General features: G+C 28.0%; 1 protein-coding gene across 8 annotated transcripts in view; it reads left to right on the top strand.

Moving 5' to 3' along the window:
• The window catches only part of LOC107445721 (zinc finger protein castor homolog 1), a 194,545-nt gene that overhangs the window by 163,021 nt on the left and 13,790 nt on the right, over positions 1-17,734 (top strand). For 3 of the 8 annotated variants that reach the window (XM_071187567.1, XM_071187568.1, XM_071187566.1), the window contains exons 3-11: positions 3,556-3,878; positions 9,953-10,082; positions 10,706-10,778; positions 11,151-11,238; positions 13,587-13,751; positions 14,924-15,140; positions 15,918-16,055; positions 16,142-16,305; positions 17,317-17,645. In XM_071187567.1, the coding sequence (XP_071043668.1) occupies positions 3,556-3,878; positions 9,953-10,082; positions 10,706-10,778; positions 11,151-11,238; positions 13,587-13,751; positions 14,924-15,140; positions 15,918-16,055; positions 16,142-16,305; positions 17,317-17,645 (1,627 nt within the window). Of the gene's footprint in view, positions 1-3,555; positions 3,879-9,880; positions 10,083-10,705; positions 10,779-11,150; positions 11,254-13,586; positions 13,752-14,923; positions 15,141-15,917; positions 16,056-16,141; positions 16,306-17,316; positions 17,646-17,734 lie in introns of all 8 variants that reach the window. The other 5 variants (XM_043051839.2, XM_043051818.2, XM_071187563.1 and 2 more) reach the window with 3 other exon arrangements.

The raw sequence follows: 17,734 nt of genomic DNA, 5'->3' as shown, positions 1-17,734 counted from the left end.
TTACTTATTGCAATGTGTTTTATAGTTTCGAAAATATAAATATTTAAAATTCGGTCTATCATTTATGCTAATCCTGAATTATGTCTGCACTCGAATTCTTCAGTTATATTAAAAACCCGGGCAATCATCTGTGCTCACCCTAATTACGTCTTGAATTCGAATTCTTCAGTTATATTTAAAATCAAGTGATTTCGATTTAATTGTGAATAATTCTAGTTCTTATTTTATATTCTAAATACGTACTTTCTTGAATCGCAATAATTTATAAGTCTTTGGTTATCTTCAAGCCTAAAGCACGGAAGTTTAATTAATAATCAGCATCCATTGTTCATTTGACATTTGTGTGCATGATGTTCTCATTCGCATTAAAAATATTTTTAGTTTGTCGCTGACTGCTATCCTTCTAAAATTAGTCTGTTTCCGTGTGCTGGAATATTTTTTAAAGCTTTGTCTATTTTGATTCCAAAAAAGTGACCTCTTTTTTTTCATATATTCTACTTTTTCACAATTCTTCTCTTTCTTTAAAACAAACGCTTGCCAAATACTTTTGTCACTGTCTTTTACAGATGCCAAGAATAGTCGTCTATCGATTGATCTTTCTTTATGTGAATCAGATAATACTCTTTAAGCACAATTAGTGATTTGTCACTTTACAATGCTCAATTTGTTTTTTGTCGGAAGATATGCATAAAGTTGCTTGAAATTTGTTGTGATTTACGAATTACTCAGTTTATAAATACTCTAAAAGCAGTTTCTGAAATTTTCAAAATAGAATTGTGTATTTTTTCTTCAATTCTGATATGAGGGTAGAGGTATATTTTTAAAACTTAAAAATTATTGTGTTTATGTTAATACGGTTTGACTTTCCCTTTAAATGCATTTTTTCTGACTGGAATGTGCCGACATAGACAAAATGTACGTAGTCTGTTACTGCGTTTCAAATATATACTTTAACACTCATCTTTTATGACAAAAAATAAAAAAAACTATACGCGGAATTTTTTATTCTAAATAATTAACATTTTTAAAACCACTAAATACAAATTAAAGATTGTCTTCTCTAATTTTTTTCCAAATCAAAGATTATCTTCAATTACATTCTATTAATTTTCCTATAAATTATTTAATAGATATGATATAAAACCCTACGATTAAAATAAGCGTGTATTTTGATTTGTTCTTTTTTCATTATTAAAGAAAATAAAAATTTAATTTGAAGAAACAAATAAGAATTTATTATAAATCTCATTAACATAATCGAACAATAGAAATAGTTCTTAACAAAGGAAGTGGTAGGTTCTAAAATTTTTTTCCAACTAATCAATGAGTAATTTAAGTATTCTTTCAATCTTTACACATACTTAGTAGCTAATGAAATCACTTGTGAACTTGGTCAACTACATTTTTGAAACTAAATGCGATAACCTTTTAAAACCTTTTTTCCACTATAAATTATTTTCTTTATGATGTAAAAATTAATTACTGATATCTTCAAAATCTGATTCCTCATTTTTAAAATGGTAATTGTGTAATTAGATTATCAGGATAACTCTTAATTTATAACAAAAAATCTGCAATGAAACATTCAAAAAACGAGAGTTGAGTTTGTCTAAGAATGCGTTTATTATTAAAAATGATTGACGCATATTTTTAATAAAATCGTTTTTGTTTATTCGTGCCTATTTAACTAAAATAAATTCATGGCTGAGTAAAAATTTATTCTAAAAAAAACTCAAAATATAAGATATTCGTATTTTAAATTCAAAGGAACATTTTGCCCTCAAGAATAAGTATAACATTACGCTAAGAGATGGCGCCACTATTCGCACTGATATTCTCTTCAGAAAACTTTTTTAATCTTATGTTTTGAGATTACATTGACATTTCTTTTATATTTTTCAAATTTATTATTATAAAAAAAAATTCTAAATACATATAATTTAGTTACATATATTTTCAAATAATTTTGAGAATAATTCACCGTTCCCCAAACACTTTGAAATTTAGACGTTCAATTTAATTATTTATTAACGAAAAGTAAAATAAAAAAAGGAAGAAAAAAAAAGAAAAAAAATAAGAAAGGGTCATTTCTGGTGAAATAAAATTTTTTTCTTTCATCAATTAAATTTGTTTTAGAGTAGTATTCTACATTAAACATTAATAAGAATTACATTAAAATAAAATAATAAATTTTAAATTGCGACATCCAATAATAAATAGATACATAAAAAATATTTATTCAAATACAGAAAAAAAAANAAAAAAAAAAAAAAAAAAAAAAAACATGAGAATTGTTAAAAAATTTCATTTCCCTACCTAAATAGAAACACAAGCGCATCAATAATTTTAGTGCATGTTTTTTTATAGATGATTTTCTATTCGCGGAAACTATAGTGGCTTTGAGTCAGAAAAATTTCTTTAATACTTAATTTGTTGTCTATGAACCAGAGATGGGCATTCGTCATTCAGAATAATGAATAAAGAATGATGAATAATTATTCAAAATCTGAATAATGAATAAAGATTTATTCATTAGTCAGAAATATTTTGAATAAAGAATAAATCATTCATTATTCGTTATTCAGTATCCTTTATTCATTAGTCAAGAATAACTGAATAATTTCACTGGTCAATAAAAATGAGCGCGGAATACTCTAATTGACAACGATTATGACAACTACAAATAAAACGTTAATCCTTTTCAAGTATATTTATATAATGTTTGAGAAAATTTACTTTTGTCTAACATAATGCAGACTTTTGAGAAATGGTTACATGGCAAAAAAAGGGTTTAATTTTTTTAATTAAAATTTTATTTAAAAATTTAAAATAATATTATCGTTTGCTTTCAAAAACTATAAAAAATTGCGTTTTATAGATTTTAGAACAAAATTTTAAAATGAACTTAAGTAACTAAACTGTTATAAACCTACTTTTTAGCACAACTAAGTATGTTACGCTGGAGTAAGTTAAAATAACATAAAAATAAATAGTCATACTTGTCTTAGTTTTATAGTTTAATTCCTAAAATAAGACGTTTAAGAGCAAACGATGTTTTGCATCTCGTTATAGACAAAGACATATCGATTGCATTTTTTGCTGGTTATTCAAATTTTATTCAGAAAAATTAGTCATGACTAATGAGTTTATTCATCAATCATTATTCAAAAATTTTTATACATTTGCATAATGAATGATGACTAAATTTTCATATGATCACTCAGAATAAATTTATTCTGAATAAATTTAGTCATGAATAAAATTTTCGTGAATGATGCCCATCACTGCTATGAACTATATAAATCTTTCTAATAAATGAACTATATAAATCTATCTCATAAATGAACTATATAAATCTTTTTAATAAATGAACTATATAAATATTTCTAATAAACTATAGTTCATAAGAGAAAAATGAGTTAAAATTACCATAAGGATCTTATATTTTATCACAACAATTTTTCAGAATTTATCTGGCTGAAAACATTTTTTTCAAAAATTATTCATATTTTTTTATATTCTTATTATTTAATTCAAAAAAAAAATTTTTTCTAGGTAAAATCTTTGCTGCTGGACAACATTACCCTGCAAGTTTAGCTTCTTTGGGAAATTATCCACCAACAAGTTCAGCTCTTCAACTCCTTCAACAGCAAGCTGCTGAGGCTATGCATCATGGTCATTTTGCTCATCAATTTTCCAAGGAATCTCCAAATCATTTTCTGGAAAGTGCTTGGACTCCAGAAAATAATGTTCCAAATGTCTCACAACAGTTACAAAACTCAAATGAAAACATTTTGGAATCTCTTAGAGCTAAAATGATGAACAATGTATCAAGGCTAGCTGCTGTTTCTTCCAATAACATCATTCCTAATCCCCAGGTAAGATTTTTTATTCAATTCATTTATTAGTTGCCAGCAGCTATTCCCCAATGTTCGGTTTTGCAAGCTAAGCTGGCAGCAAATTGCTTGTTGTACGCAGAAATTTTTCAAGCAAAAATAATTGAGCCTTTTTTTTTTTAATTTATGCTCAGTGGCCTACAAATCGCGGGCACTCAGTCGCCATGGCGCCTAGAAAATCGTAGCTTGCACTAAATATTTAATAAAAAACAAACTTTACTTTCAATTCCATAGCAGACTGTCTCTTAAATTTGTCCTGACTATTAGTAATTTTCCTTAGACCTGTTTTGTAAAATTTTCCGTATATTAAAATTAAAAAAAATAGTATTAAAGAATCAAAGAGAATTCATTTTTAAGTTAAAATTTTAAATATTTAAACTAAATTAACATTAGACATCAATAAAATTTGCCACTTTCATTTATTTTTTCTCAAGTAAGTAATGAAGTTTAAATTTTAATAACTAACTTAAAGCTTGGAGAGTCGTCAAAACAGAATTAATATAAATTAATGTAAGTTAAAATAGAAAAATAAAATAAAATAGCTTATACCTGCGTTTCTTATTAATGTGTTAAACTATTGGAATAACTTTTATGTGATGAGTTTGTTATAACTAATATTATTTTTTTGGTTTATTATGAAATGTAAAAATCGAAATATTCAAATTTTGCACCCTCGATAGTGGTCAGCATTTTCGCCTGGAAACATTTAAAAATATCTAGTTTATAAGCAAATATTGAAACATCTTATTTATAAACAAATGCTAAAATTCTGTAATTACAACCAAATATATTAAATTAGTAAAACAATTTGTCTTTTCAAGTTGTATTTTTAAAATTATAAAAGATATTACAATCGTGATGTTATTATTAAGAAAAGTTGTAATTTCAAGTTGTAATTTTTAAAATTATAAAAGATATTGCAATCGTGATGTTATTATTAAAAAAAGTTGTAATTTCAAGTTGTAATTTTTAAAATTATAAAAGATATTGCAATCGAGATATGCATAANTTAAAATTATAAAAGATATTGCAATCGTGATGTTATTATTAAAAAAAAATGTGCACGCGTGACTTTCCAAAATACTGTACGGAATAAGCGCGGCTTAGAATGTTGCACTAATTAAACCGAATTATTTTATTTTCTCCCCTATTTAATCAATTCCTTTATTTTCGATTTGAGCAATGATGACAAAATGAAGTGGTTTCTATTTCTCTATATATTTTACATCAGCGAAATTGTCTTAATATATTTCTCTCTTGATTCCAAACATTATTCTCATATGGCTTTTTTTTCTTACGACCTTACAAATATTTATTTAAACAAAATATTTTTTGAACTGTTTTTCGATTGCTTGTTAAATTCTTTGTGATTATACCCTTGGTAGACGATGCTTAGGACTCATTCTAATAATATATACTTCTCACAGGAAAGAAAAAAGTATTACCATCTAATAATGTTTGAGACATGACAATTTGAGAATTTATGACAGGTGAATAATAGTTGAAATTTTTTTCCCGCGGCCAATCTCTACGAAAATATTTAGCAAGAATTTTATTTTTATTTAGTCCTTCATTTCTTAAACAGGGAAATATATCAATTTTGAAAATTACCTATTAACATCGAAATTTAAAAAAATACTATCAAGAATAAAGTGGTTTACATTAATTTTTGCTACAGCTGACATAAAAAAAGCTCAGCATTTGATTTAAAATTCAGGTTGACTTTCGGCATATAAATTCTATCTTCCAGCATATGTGAAAAAATATGTTTATATGCTTCGTTCTTATTTAAAGTTAACGTTTTTTATTAACATCGCCAATTTTTTTTAGGTCGACGCATGTGCGTTGCAGGTGTTCAATTTTTGGAGGGGGAAAATAATTGAATTACCATCTTTTTAACTCTCTAAATTTCACACATAAAAAAGAAATTTCTTATACCCCCAAAAAGATTAATTATTTTTCTCTCTTTCTCGTTTTTAACTTTGGTGAATTTAATAGAAAATGATTCGTGAAAATTTTCTTTGTCTTAAATTTTGAGGGAGACTTATAGAGATTTCTAATTACTGAAGGGCCATATATCTCCCCCCCCCCAGCAATGACACCTACGGGTCCACGCATTTGCTGCCTTCGAACTTACTTGACAAACACTCCAATTCAATTGGCGATCGAAATGGGCTGCAGGTGGCGTAGAGCAGAACTCTTTTCCTATGGCAACACTTCACATGCTTTCCCCATTAGCGTGTGGAAAGTCATAGAGGAAGGAAGTACGTTAGTTTCTCTCTGGATTTTCATATAGATTAAAATCTTTTAACTTGAGAAACTATATGGAACTGAAAACTGCATTAAACATAGTTCTAAAGAAAAGTATCATAGAAATTTTAAGAAATATTTTTATTATATAAAAAGGAAAAATATTAAGGAAAGGGAAAATATCGTAGTACATTCCTATACAACTGAAAAAAGGAGGAGAGGGAAGGGAGAAGGGCTAAAGGCATGAAACTGGTCTTTCCCCAGATGGCGTATTCGAGTGTTGCGATCGCGAATACTAAATCTTGGCTGCGGTCAGTGTGCGGGTGGGTGACCACTTGGATCAGTCTGCGTAGGGACCTAGTGTGTGCGGTATTGGTCCTCGTTAAACTGTGCTACTGTAAAGTGCTCGACTTCGCGCGCAGGTCTTCGGGCTACCGAAGCGGGGGTGCCATCCCCTCCGCAGAGGATCAAAATTGTGATGGCATGCCTTCGGATCGTCCTCCGGGATGTTTCCCAGACCGTCGCCAATAGCCCATTGTGCAGCTCTAGTGCGACGTAAATTAACAACAACATCAATACTGAATCTAATTAATTACACGACAGATGAATTGACGAGAAACAAATAAAATTCAAAATTCATAGTCTTTATTTTTTCTGATGAAAAATATTTCGTTCTTATGGTCCTAATTTTTAAGTTCTTGATTTTTAAATGTTCATTAACATCTTATTTTTTATCAAGAATATAATTGTGGATTTTAAAATAGTCGATTTCGAGAATAGAATAAAATGGTTTGGATTTTCGATCCGACATCTTTTTGTTTGAATAAATAATGTTAGTTGAAATAGTAAAATTACGGAAACCAAACTTAGGGAACGTCCACAAATTATATACATGGTTCAGGCATATAGACTTACCCGCAGGGTTCACTATTTCAAACCTTTCGGGAATTCTGTCATTTTATAGAAAAGAAACTCAAAATTTTGCTTTATCAAATTTTTATTCAGGGGTCATACGCATATTTATAATTTTCAGCCAATGAAGTTACGAATCATTTAGGGTGAAATTTTACAGTTTCGCAATTACCGATTCTTCCCCATCAAGGAATTTTAAAAATAATTGATACCAATCAACAATACATAATAATAGACTTTCTGAATGATAAATTGAGGGACCATCCACTAAATTAATGTATAGTGCAAAAGAGAAAAAAACGGATCACCCTGAATAACTTGTGATCTAATGATAGGCTTTTAACGTTTTAGGACTCAACCTTAATGGTTCAAGAGGGTGACCTCAAATATGGTAATTAATTAGTACAGACGATATTTTAAGTTACGAAATTAGACACACAAACGTACTTTATCTGAATAAGCGTGCGTTTTTTCAAGGGATTCGGGTTTCTGACCACAAAAATATAGGCGGTAGGTACCTGCAATCTGAGAAATATGGTCCCCATAGTTTGGTCAGGAAAGCGATCCAAAGTTTGAACCCCTTAATCTTAATTTTTGCGTATTTCACCATATCTCGATATTTATTTAAGCGAATTGAAACATTTTCGCACACAATTATAAAATTCATTTATCCACAAATAATTAAGTACAAAAAATAAATTTTAGTAAATATATGATACTCAAAAAGTAAAATGAACATTAAGGAATCCATACTTTGGACCGATCTCCTGACCAAACTATGGAGACCATATTTTGGGGGTCAGAAATCCAAATCCGTTGAAAAAAAGATATGTTTATTCAGAGAAAGTACGTTTTTGTGTGTGATTTAGTAACTTAAATTAATGTCTGCACTATTAAATTAGCATAATTGAGATCACCTCCTCGAACCATTAAGAATGACTCCTAGAACAAGAAAATCCGATTATTAGATCAAAAATTATTCAGGAAAAAAAGGTATATTTATTCAAAGAAAGTACGATTTTATGTCTGATTTCNATGAACATTAAGGAATCCATACTTTGAACCGATCTCCTGACCAAACTATGGAGACTATATTTTGGGGGTCAGAAATCCAAATCCGTTGAAAAAAAGATAATGACTCCTAGAATGTGCCCGTGATACGATCATTAGATCAGAGGTTATTCAGGGTGGAATTTTTTTGCGCACTGTTTATAAATGTTAAGGAGCGTAATCGTGGTGCTTTTTTTTCACGATTATGGAGACCCTACAATAAAATTATTAAAGATGTTTTGAATTTGATTGAAAATTTTAATTAAATCTTGGTACGAGGAAGTACTCACCAATACTAGTAATTTAATTTAATGTAACACAAATTCTATAAAAAATTTCTGTATATTGATCTCAAGTTATGTGTTGATCAATGTTCCATTAATAAAATTATGTTAGAAACTGTTGAAACGTTGTGTTCTAAACAAATTCTGATATTAAATAGTACAGATTATTGTTTTTTGCAACACAATTTATCTTTATTTTACTTAAGTAGAGAAAAATTATATTTATTTTAGTTTGTTGTTTGTCCTTTTTAAAAATTGTCTGGTATATGTACAGAACACAAAATTAAAAACTGAGCACCCTGAATAACTTTTGATCCAATTTTCACGTTCTGGGATTCAATTTTAAAGGTTCAAAAGGGGTGATTTCCAAATTTGCTAATTAATTAGTGTTGACAATATTTTAAGTTACGAAATCAAACACAAAAACGTACTTTCTCTGATTAAACATACTTTTTTCGGACAAATCGGATTTCTGACTCCTGAAAATATAGGGGTAGCCGCAATGGTCTGATCAGGAGAACGTTTCAAAGTTTGGATTCCTTAAGATTAGTTTGACTTTTTGCGTATTTTCCCATATCTCAAGAGCTTTTTAAGTGAATGGAAAAAATTTTTGCACACAGTTATAGAATTTGTTCATCCAAAGATAATCGTATGCAAAATATAACTTCAGTAAATATTTATTATTATTTTATTTCGTAATAGTCGAAATACTTTTCAATTCCAAGGTATACGATTTTTTATATTCTTTTAAAGAATGCTGTTCTAAAGGACAAAATACGAAAATTAAGCAAAATTGGTCGATTAGTTCCTGAGAAATAGAATTTTGAAAAAGTCATTCTTTTATCATTCAAATATTTCTTGAAAAAGTGTCTCTTACGTTATTGTAGAGTAATTTATTACTAGACCGTACATATTATAATTGATCTGTTTACAGATCTTTATATATATATTTATTTAAAAACGTTAATATAGTAAATTTTTTTTTAAAAAAATGCAATGTATATTATCACGAATTATGATGAAATATGCTAATTTGGACAAAATAGGGTGGCCAGTCTTGGAAAAATTTTAAAAATGGTGACAAGTTCTTGAGGTAATCATACATGTTCTAGGCTTTAATTTCACGTCAATTGTAGGAATTAAGTTGATCAACTTTAACACAAATATTTAATTCCAATATTTTTTACTGCATTGTAGCTAGTTAAAAAAATTTTTTAACAACCTGTTGCAAGCCAAGGTTGCTCCAAACACTTTTTTGCCATTTGGCCCTATCCCCATTTAGGCTCTTCCAGTTTCCCTTTTTGACATATCCCTTGGGAATGAGAAAACACAAAAGACTGCTAATTAAGATTTGACTCTGTGATGCATGCTTTAACTTGTACTCTAATAATCTTCAAATTAAATTAAAGTTAGTTACGAAAAACAAATTATAACATGTAAAACTACTTGCACCGTGAGCTTCAATGCTCATAATAAATTTCATTCTAGGTGATGTTACCTCAGAATGTAGCTACTATATTTACTATAGCTGCCCTGAGCTCTAAATTGCCTTCTCTACAGGTATCATCTGATAACATGTCATGTTTACCGAGCGGATCTATGTCTTCTGAATCTCCTCATCATCCAGGTTCTGGTATTGCACCTGTTAGTTCAACTCCTTCACCTGTAGTTTCATCATCTCATCATAATAGTATGTATTCATTCAAATCTTTCCTACTAAAGTTTTAAGATAATTCCTTAAAATTAAGAATGTTGGTACTAGTTTTGAAAATTCTCTTCTTTGAAAAAATATGTTTGGCAAGAAAGGAACAATTTCTGGCTGTTTAGCTTATTTACAAAATTTAATATTCAAATTTTTTGGTTTCTTTAACGGATATTTGGAATGTTTCAGTCTTACAACAAATTCTGAGTGAAAGTTGTGACAAATGAAGTATTCAGGTTTAGAAAATTCACAATTACTTAATTATCTTTCTTTTCGATTAAAATTATCATAAATTGAGTAAATATGCTTAAATGTTATTAAGCTAGGGTATCAAACCGTTAAAATATTAGCAATTTGACCTTACGTTTTTCGTTATTAACACCAAGCCCAAGTGAAATGTTCTGAAACTCAGAGAGGTAGTTAAATTTTGTTTGTTTTTACGTAAACTGAGGTTTTCAAGAGATGAATTATTATAGAGTGGCGTATTATACGAATATTTTTTGAGAGGTAGAGAATGTTTACTACTTTCTTCCATTATATAAAATTCCCTTTATATTGTAGTATGGAGAAAATTACAACTGAAATGTTTTTTTTCTCTCCTTCTTACATAGGTGCAATTTCGACATCATATGGGGTTGAACAGCATAAATTAGGGCCTGTTGATTATACGAGATATGTAAAGAGGTAAATATGCATTCTTTAATTATTGACACATGCTATCAAGATATCTCTTTGATAGTGCAACAGTATTAAATTGTTTAATATTGTTTAATCTTCTTTATAAATAACTGAAAGCTAATAACTTTGTCAAAACGTTTAGTAAATATGTTTTATCTGTAATTATAATTATTTTTAAAGTTCATTCCAAAGATCATTAAAACTTCAGAAAACTACAAAATTAAAAAGGAAATAATTATTGGATCATTGGTTTTAAACAATACAAATAAATATTGCAATGTTGCACTTTATATTTTTTTAAATGTATTGTTTTTTTATAACTATTTTTTACATTGACTATTTAGTTTCATTAAACAACATATCTTAATGTATTTGCAGATTTTCCAGCGCAACTGAATGTGGAAATAGTTATTGTAAAGATCTAAATTACAGAGAACATTTCCATTGTTTAGATTGCAACTCAAGGGTATGCCTTTTTAGTGTAACGCACATTTTATTAATTTCCTTTTTTAAAATTGTTTATGCTTAATTTTAAAAATTTATGAGCTATTTGTAATTTTTTTAGAAAAATATGAAACTCTTTTTTAAAATAAAAAAACTTTATCTCTGAAAAAATAATAAAAACCAAACTTTTTATAATCTGAACAATAGAACGATGTACAGGGGGAGGGGACAAAATAATAGAAGCACTTGCATATTAACACATTTTTTCATATTTCTCCAGAAACACTCAATGAATGAGGTTATGAAGTTAGATAATGTAAAGAAAGAGCTTATGTTCTTCAAAGCTCATGTTTAGTTACTTGTTAAATACATTATATTTGCTACAGTCAAAAGTATAAATGGGAATCCATCATCAGTGTTACTAAATTTGTGTCAGACAATGTATGCAGTACAATTACATTCATTATCGTAATTTTTAAATAAAAATTTTCATATTATATTGAAAACAATCTGTTAAACAATTAAATTAATTTAAAATATTCCTGCGTCTCGCTTATTTATTGGTGCTATACATCAATAAGAATATTGTTAAATTTAAAGCTCCATCGTGTTAAAATAAATGACAAAAAGTAATTTATTCTTTATTTTTCAAACAGTTAGTACTAAAACATACCTTTGCAATTTTATATGTTTATATTTATGCAGTCCATTTGTCTTATTCATTTATTTTTATCATCCTATGAATTTTAAATATTTTTTAATAAATTTTTTTTTAATTTGAATATACTGCGCTGATTTATATTAAAATTTGTATTGATTCAATAAATAAAAAATATGAAATATATAAAAAATAATAAAAAATATGTTTATTTTAGAACAACTAATTGATATTTCTGCTGAAAATTGTATTCTGCTAAATATTGACATTAACGTAAATAATGTTAAACTACGACATTTTTATAAATAATGACATTAACGTAAATAATGTTCAATTACGAAATTTTTAAATGAAGATAAACTAACTTTCAAAAATACATGCAGTACCAAAAAATATTTAAGATATTAAATGTTAATTTGCTTATTAAGTGGAGTTGTAAAGTGATAAATATGCATATTCAAGATGTTTAGCTATTATACATTTGCATCATGTTCAATTATTTATGAACAAAAGGAATTTTTTTTATTCTTTATCAAAATATTAATCAATAATTAAAGATTTATGTGAAATACTTTTTAATGGTTTAATTACTTTTAATGTGGGGCTTAACATGTCATTTAACCTTTTGTTTTAAATAAACCAAAAAAAATTACAAAAACTGGTTTAAACCAAAAACTTGTTTTTTTTTTCTTGCAGCTCTGTATATTACTGATAAAATGTAAACAAGCTTATGAAACGCTTTCAAATGACTTATTTATTTTTTAAAAAAATATTACATTTGTTACACAAATTTTAACCATTGAAAAATTTTCTTAAATTAATGAATATTTGTATAGTAAAAATATATTTTCTTTAATCTTCTTTATCACTCCTGTTCAGTTTTTTACTCAGTTCATTACTTTTATGCTCCATATTATGTAATTTGTAAACTGAACTCTGGAAAATTACTAAATATAATGCAAAAACTAAGCAAAATAACACAGACCTTCTTATTTCAACCTTTGATAAAAAATGAATGACATAAAAATTAATAGTTATCACAGTTTTCTACTAGTACTAGAAAAGAGCATGTGCAAAGGGTTATCATTAATAATAAAGAAAAACAACAAATTACTCGGAATGACCTTTTGAGTGATTGAAATTTTTGATTCTTCGATATGAAAATACATTGTTTGGGCATGTAAAAAATTGTGCACCTGACGATTCAAAATCTTTTCGATGATTTTTGATTTGGCAATAAAAAAATAATCTATTTTTTAAAATTTTCTTAGATATAGAGTTTTTGGAATTTTTTTATCTTTAAAAGAAAAAATTCTGGAATTTGTTTTGTAAATTTCAATCTGAAATTTGTAAAACAAATTTTGAAGTTTGTAAAAAAAATAATAAACAAAAATATTGAAAATATCTTAAGCGACCCATATTTTCAGAAAAATAAGTTCAACATTGAACTTTAATTATGACCTCATAAACCATACTTTTTGTATCAAGTGTTGAAGCAATCCCATCTTAGCAGAGAAACTTTACAAAACTGACTCATATGCATGACAAATAGAAGAAAACCATGAAAATTGGTCTGGAACTGCGGACATTTCGTTTATCTTAAAAATGCCATGAGCATACTGATTTCATTATTTCAAGTCAATTTTTTTTAAAATAAGTAAATAAAAACTATTAAGAATGCATTTTCAATTTTTTTCTTTGCTATCCATTAGGTTTTTGTAAAAAAAGAAGAAATGATTCGTCATTTCAAATGGCACAAAAAGAGAGACGATTCACTTCAGCATGGGTTCATGCGTTACAGTCCAATGGATGATTGTTCTGATCGATTCAGAGGTTGTACTCATAACCGAAAGCAAACCCATTATCATTGTTTAAAGGTAAGTCTTAGAGTGTTTTTTTTTTTTACTATAGATATTTTGTTCTTCGAATGTTTCCTCTTTTCTGTATTATAATTTATTATTTTATTAACGAAAAGTGTTCTGTAATCAGCACATTTATATTTCAAAACTCCTATCAAAAGTCAAGTAAATAAAATCATTAAAAGAATCAAGGTAAAATAAAAATTTTACCAAAATCTGATGAATCTTTAACAAGGGAGGTGAGCTAGAATCAAAACCTGTTTGATTGCTCAAAAAGTGGGAGGGGTGTACGGTCAAAACACTAAGTTTCATTGCCCGATTAAACTGATATTTTTAATACTAGCTTCCACAATAATGATTCGTCAGATTCTGATAACTGTTTTGTTTCTTCCCCTCCATATCCATTTGGGACCTCTAAAAAAATTTTTGAACTTCAATTATGACAAAATATTTTTTAAAAGCATTGACTATATGATATCCTAAAGTTTTTGAAATTCTGCTTTATTTCTTCCTTTTTTTGCATTAATTAGCTTCTTTTAATAATTAACTTTTTAATCATTTTAAAACTAAGTTTTCATCATATTTCATCTTTAAGTTTTGTTATTTTATTAAATACACAGTGCAGAAAAAAACACTTTGAATAACTTTTCTAATAATTGGCTCTTCATGTGCTAGGATTCATTCTTGATATTTCACAGACCCTTATAATATATACAAATGCTGATTGCAGAAAATTTGTCATCATCACAGAAATTTTTTTATTAACTAAAAAAGAAGAAAAACAATCCAATTCAAAAGAAAGTTTGCCTTTTTCGAATCACCAAGAAAAAGAGATTCATTTTTACGCTTTTCCCTACGAATGCAAACGAGATTAAAAACTGCATTCACATGCTTTTAAATCACGTATCATAATCCCTCGAAGAAAAAAAAGGAATGCTTATTCAGAGAAAGTATGCTTTTGTGTCTGATTTTATGAATAAAAATATTGTCTGCTCTATCTGATTAGCATATTTGAGGTTAAACTCTCAAACCATTGAGTCCTAGTACCCTAAAATCCAATTATTAGATCATAAGACATTCAGGGTGTAGCATTTATTTTCTAACACATTGCACAATAATTTTAATTTACCATTTTGACATAAAATAAGCCTAGTACATTATGAAACTCATATATACTATTACTTTTACAGGAAAGCTGTGATAGAGTATATATTAGCACATCAGACGTTCAGATGCATGCAAATTATCATCGTAAGGATACGGCTATAATTCAAGAAGGATTTCAAAGGTTTCGTGCAACTGAAAACTGTGCAACAGCATCTTGTTTGTTTTTTGGGCAGCGAACTACTCATTTTCATTGCCGTAGATCTGGCTGTAGCTTCACTTTTAAAAATAAAGCTGACATGGGTAATTAATCTCATTTGGTATTTTTTTTTATTTAACCTATTAACTAAATGTGCAAAATAAAATTATCAATTCCAAATCATATATTTTGTTGTTTTTATGGTGCTTTGAACCAGGGTCACCAATCTTTTGATCTCAACAGACTATGAAGCAGAAAATATTCCATCTCACAGACCATTATCCCATCTTTTTGGTTGAGGGAAAAAGTTCTACTATTTAAGATGGGTTTTTAATAGTCTCTAATTAGGACAAAATTGACCTGTTTCTGCAATTTTGAACAGTTTTACTAATTTATACTACTTTTTAGATTAAAGCATTGTACTTTTTTTTAAAGAAATTTTTATTTAACATGTGCAAAGATGAGTAAGAAAAGTTGGATAATGAATAATTAAAGTTTACTTAATAACAAGTCTGTTAGCAATTCTTTTGCGAACCACAGTTTGACAATCACAGCTTTTAATTATTTGCAGATAGTACATGTAACTACCAAAAAATTGCTTCCCGAAGGCTTATTTATCCCAATGCTTGATCCAAGAGTTCCCTTGTCTTCTGGGTTGGGTTCAAAGATACAAGGCTACAGAGTTGTACGAAAATTGTCGTAAACTCAGAATTCGATCAGTTGTGGTTATAATATAAAGTAAAATCTAAATAAACTCATATCAATTGTAATACGCCTAAATTAAAGCCTATCTATTCTTTCTATGTAAATACCCATATAAAAAGCTCTAAATTGTCATTAAATCAGATTCTAAAAATTTAAAGTTCACTTTTTTCTTTCAGAAAAACATAAAACATACCATATTAAAGACGAGCAGCTCAATAAAGATGGATTCAAGAAATTCATGAAACATGAGCACTGCATATTTGAAAACTGCCGTTTCTCTCGCGTTTGCAATCACATTCATTGTATACGACCAGGTAATCAAAATTTTTCAATTTATGTTATTTTCCATTTTGTTTCTATACATTTATAAATATCATTAATTATTTATCTTTTTTATCAGGTTGTACATATGTACTGCATTCAAGTGGGCAGCTTTACTCACACAAACGAAAACATGAAAGACGAGATACTGAACTAGCTTATCGTAAGTTCAAACTTGCTCAAAGCATGATGAAAACTCTGTCTGAAACTGGAAGTATCCCACAGTCTTTTCTTACAGAACCGGTGAGAAAATATATTATTACAATTGTTTTAAATTTTAATAAATATATTTTTAAAATTTGGTTCAATGTTCATGCCTTCATCAACAAATTGAATTAGGCTAATATGTAATCATATTATACCGAAAAGATAGGACTCCCATTCTCAGCAGATTCATACCAGGATTCTTGGTATGAAGACATTGCAATGCCCTATTTTTTCATCCCCATTAAAAATGCAGTAGACTACAAAGCTATGCTTTAAAATATTGTATTCTATAAAGACAGCCCTTAATTTTTTTTTTGGAATTCTTATTAAAAATAAATATAAAAAAGTATGCATATTGGGAGTCACAAATTAATATTTAGGCAAAGAAAAAACAGAAACGCTATTAAAATTGGACAAATTACTGTACAGGAAAACATATGTAAAAAACGAGACTTGTTTGAAAACAGACAATTGAAAGACATTTATTAGGTACACCTTCAATTAAACCTGTTTGGTTTTTAATTACAATCACATTCCTGTATAGTGATTTGGCTAATTGAATTTTTGTTTTTAATGATTATTAGTTAAACATTATTTGACCTGATTAATGGTTAGTACACCAATTAGCGATAAGTACTTATTAAAATTCTGTATATAACGCAGGGGCATGACCACGGTTGACCCTGATTTGAAAAGCGATTTGTCCAGCAGTGATTGGTCTTGAAGCCTAATTTTCGAGCTAAATCAAAGCTGCACTAATAAAAGGTGGCCAATCAATGCGTACAAAACTGCCTGGGATAGAATTCAATGGATTTGGTCGCTAGAATTAGATGCTGGAAAAACGGGTGATTTGATTTGCAAAAATATTCTGACTTTGACTTTTTTCTTTAAAAAATAGACTAACAATATATAATTCAGAAATTCAATGATGTAAATATAAATAAATGAAATGAAGGCATCTGAACAACTTCTATTCATTATTTCTTGATAACTCACTTATAGATGATATATTTTTGTTATTCCCATAACAAAATTTCTTATTTATAGCCATCGTCTGGAGAATCATCTTCAAGTCCTGCTCCTGGATCAATGCCGATTACTTCCTTACCTTCATCTGGTCATATGAATAGCTTCAATTCTGATGATGGATCTTTATCTAATTGCTACATTAAATCAGAAAAAAGAGAATGTGTTTATAGTATGGCTGACATGAATAATATTTCTAATCAGAATTACAGATTGTCCCCTAATGACTCATTAACATCACCTTGTATGCCAACTGATAATGCTAGTTTGTTGGAAGAAAGTTCTGCTGTGGATTTAAGTGTTGATCATCACAAGGATTCAGAAGACTTGTGGAAAGTTTATTTGACTAGGTATTTTAAATTGATATTTCTCAAAGTATAAAAATTGTTGATCTAGTCATTTAACAGTGCCTATTCAAATAGTATTTAATTAAAAAAAA

Source organism: Parasteatoda tepidariorum, chromosome X1 (genome assembly GCF_043381705.1).
Source record: "Parasteatoda tepidariorum isolate YZ-2023 chromosome X1, CAS_Ptep_4.0, whole genome shotgun sequence".
NCBI classification, from domain to species: domain Eukaryota; kingdom Metazoa; phylum Arthropoda; class Arachnida; order Araneae; family Theridiidae; genus Parasteatoda; species Parasteatoda tepidariorum.
Note: the sequence above shows the minus strand (reverse complement) of the source record. Positions and strands in the feature narration are given on the sequence as shown.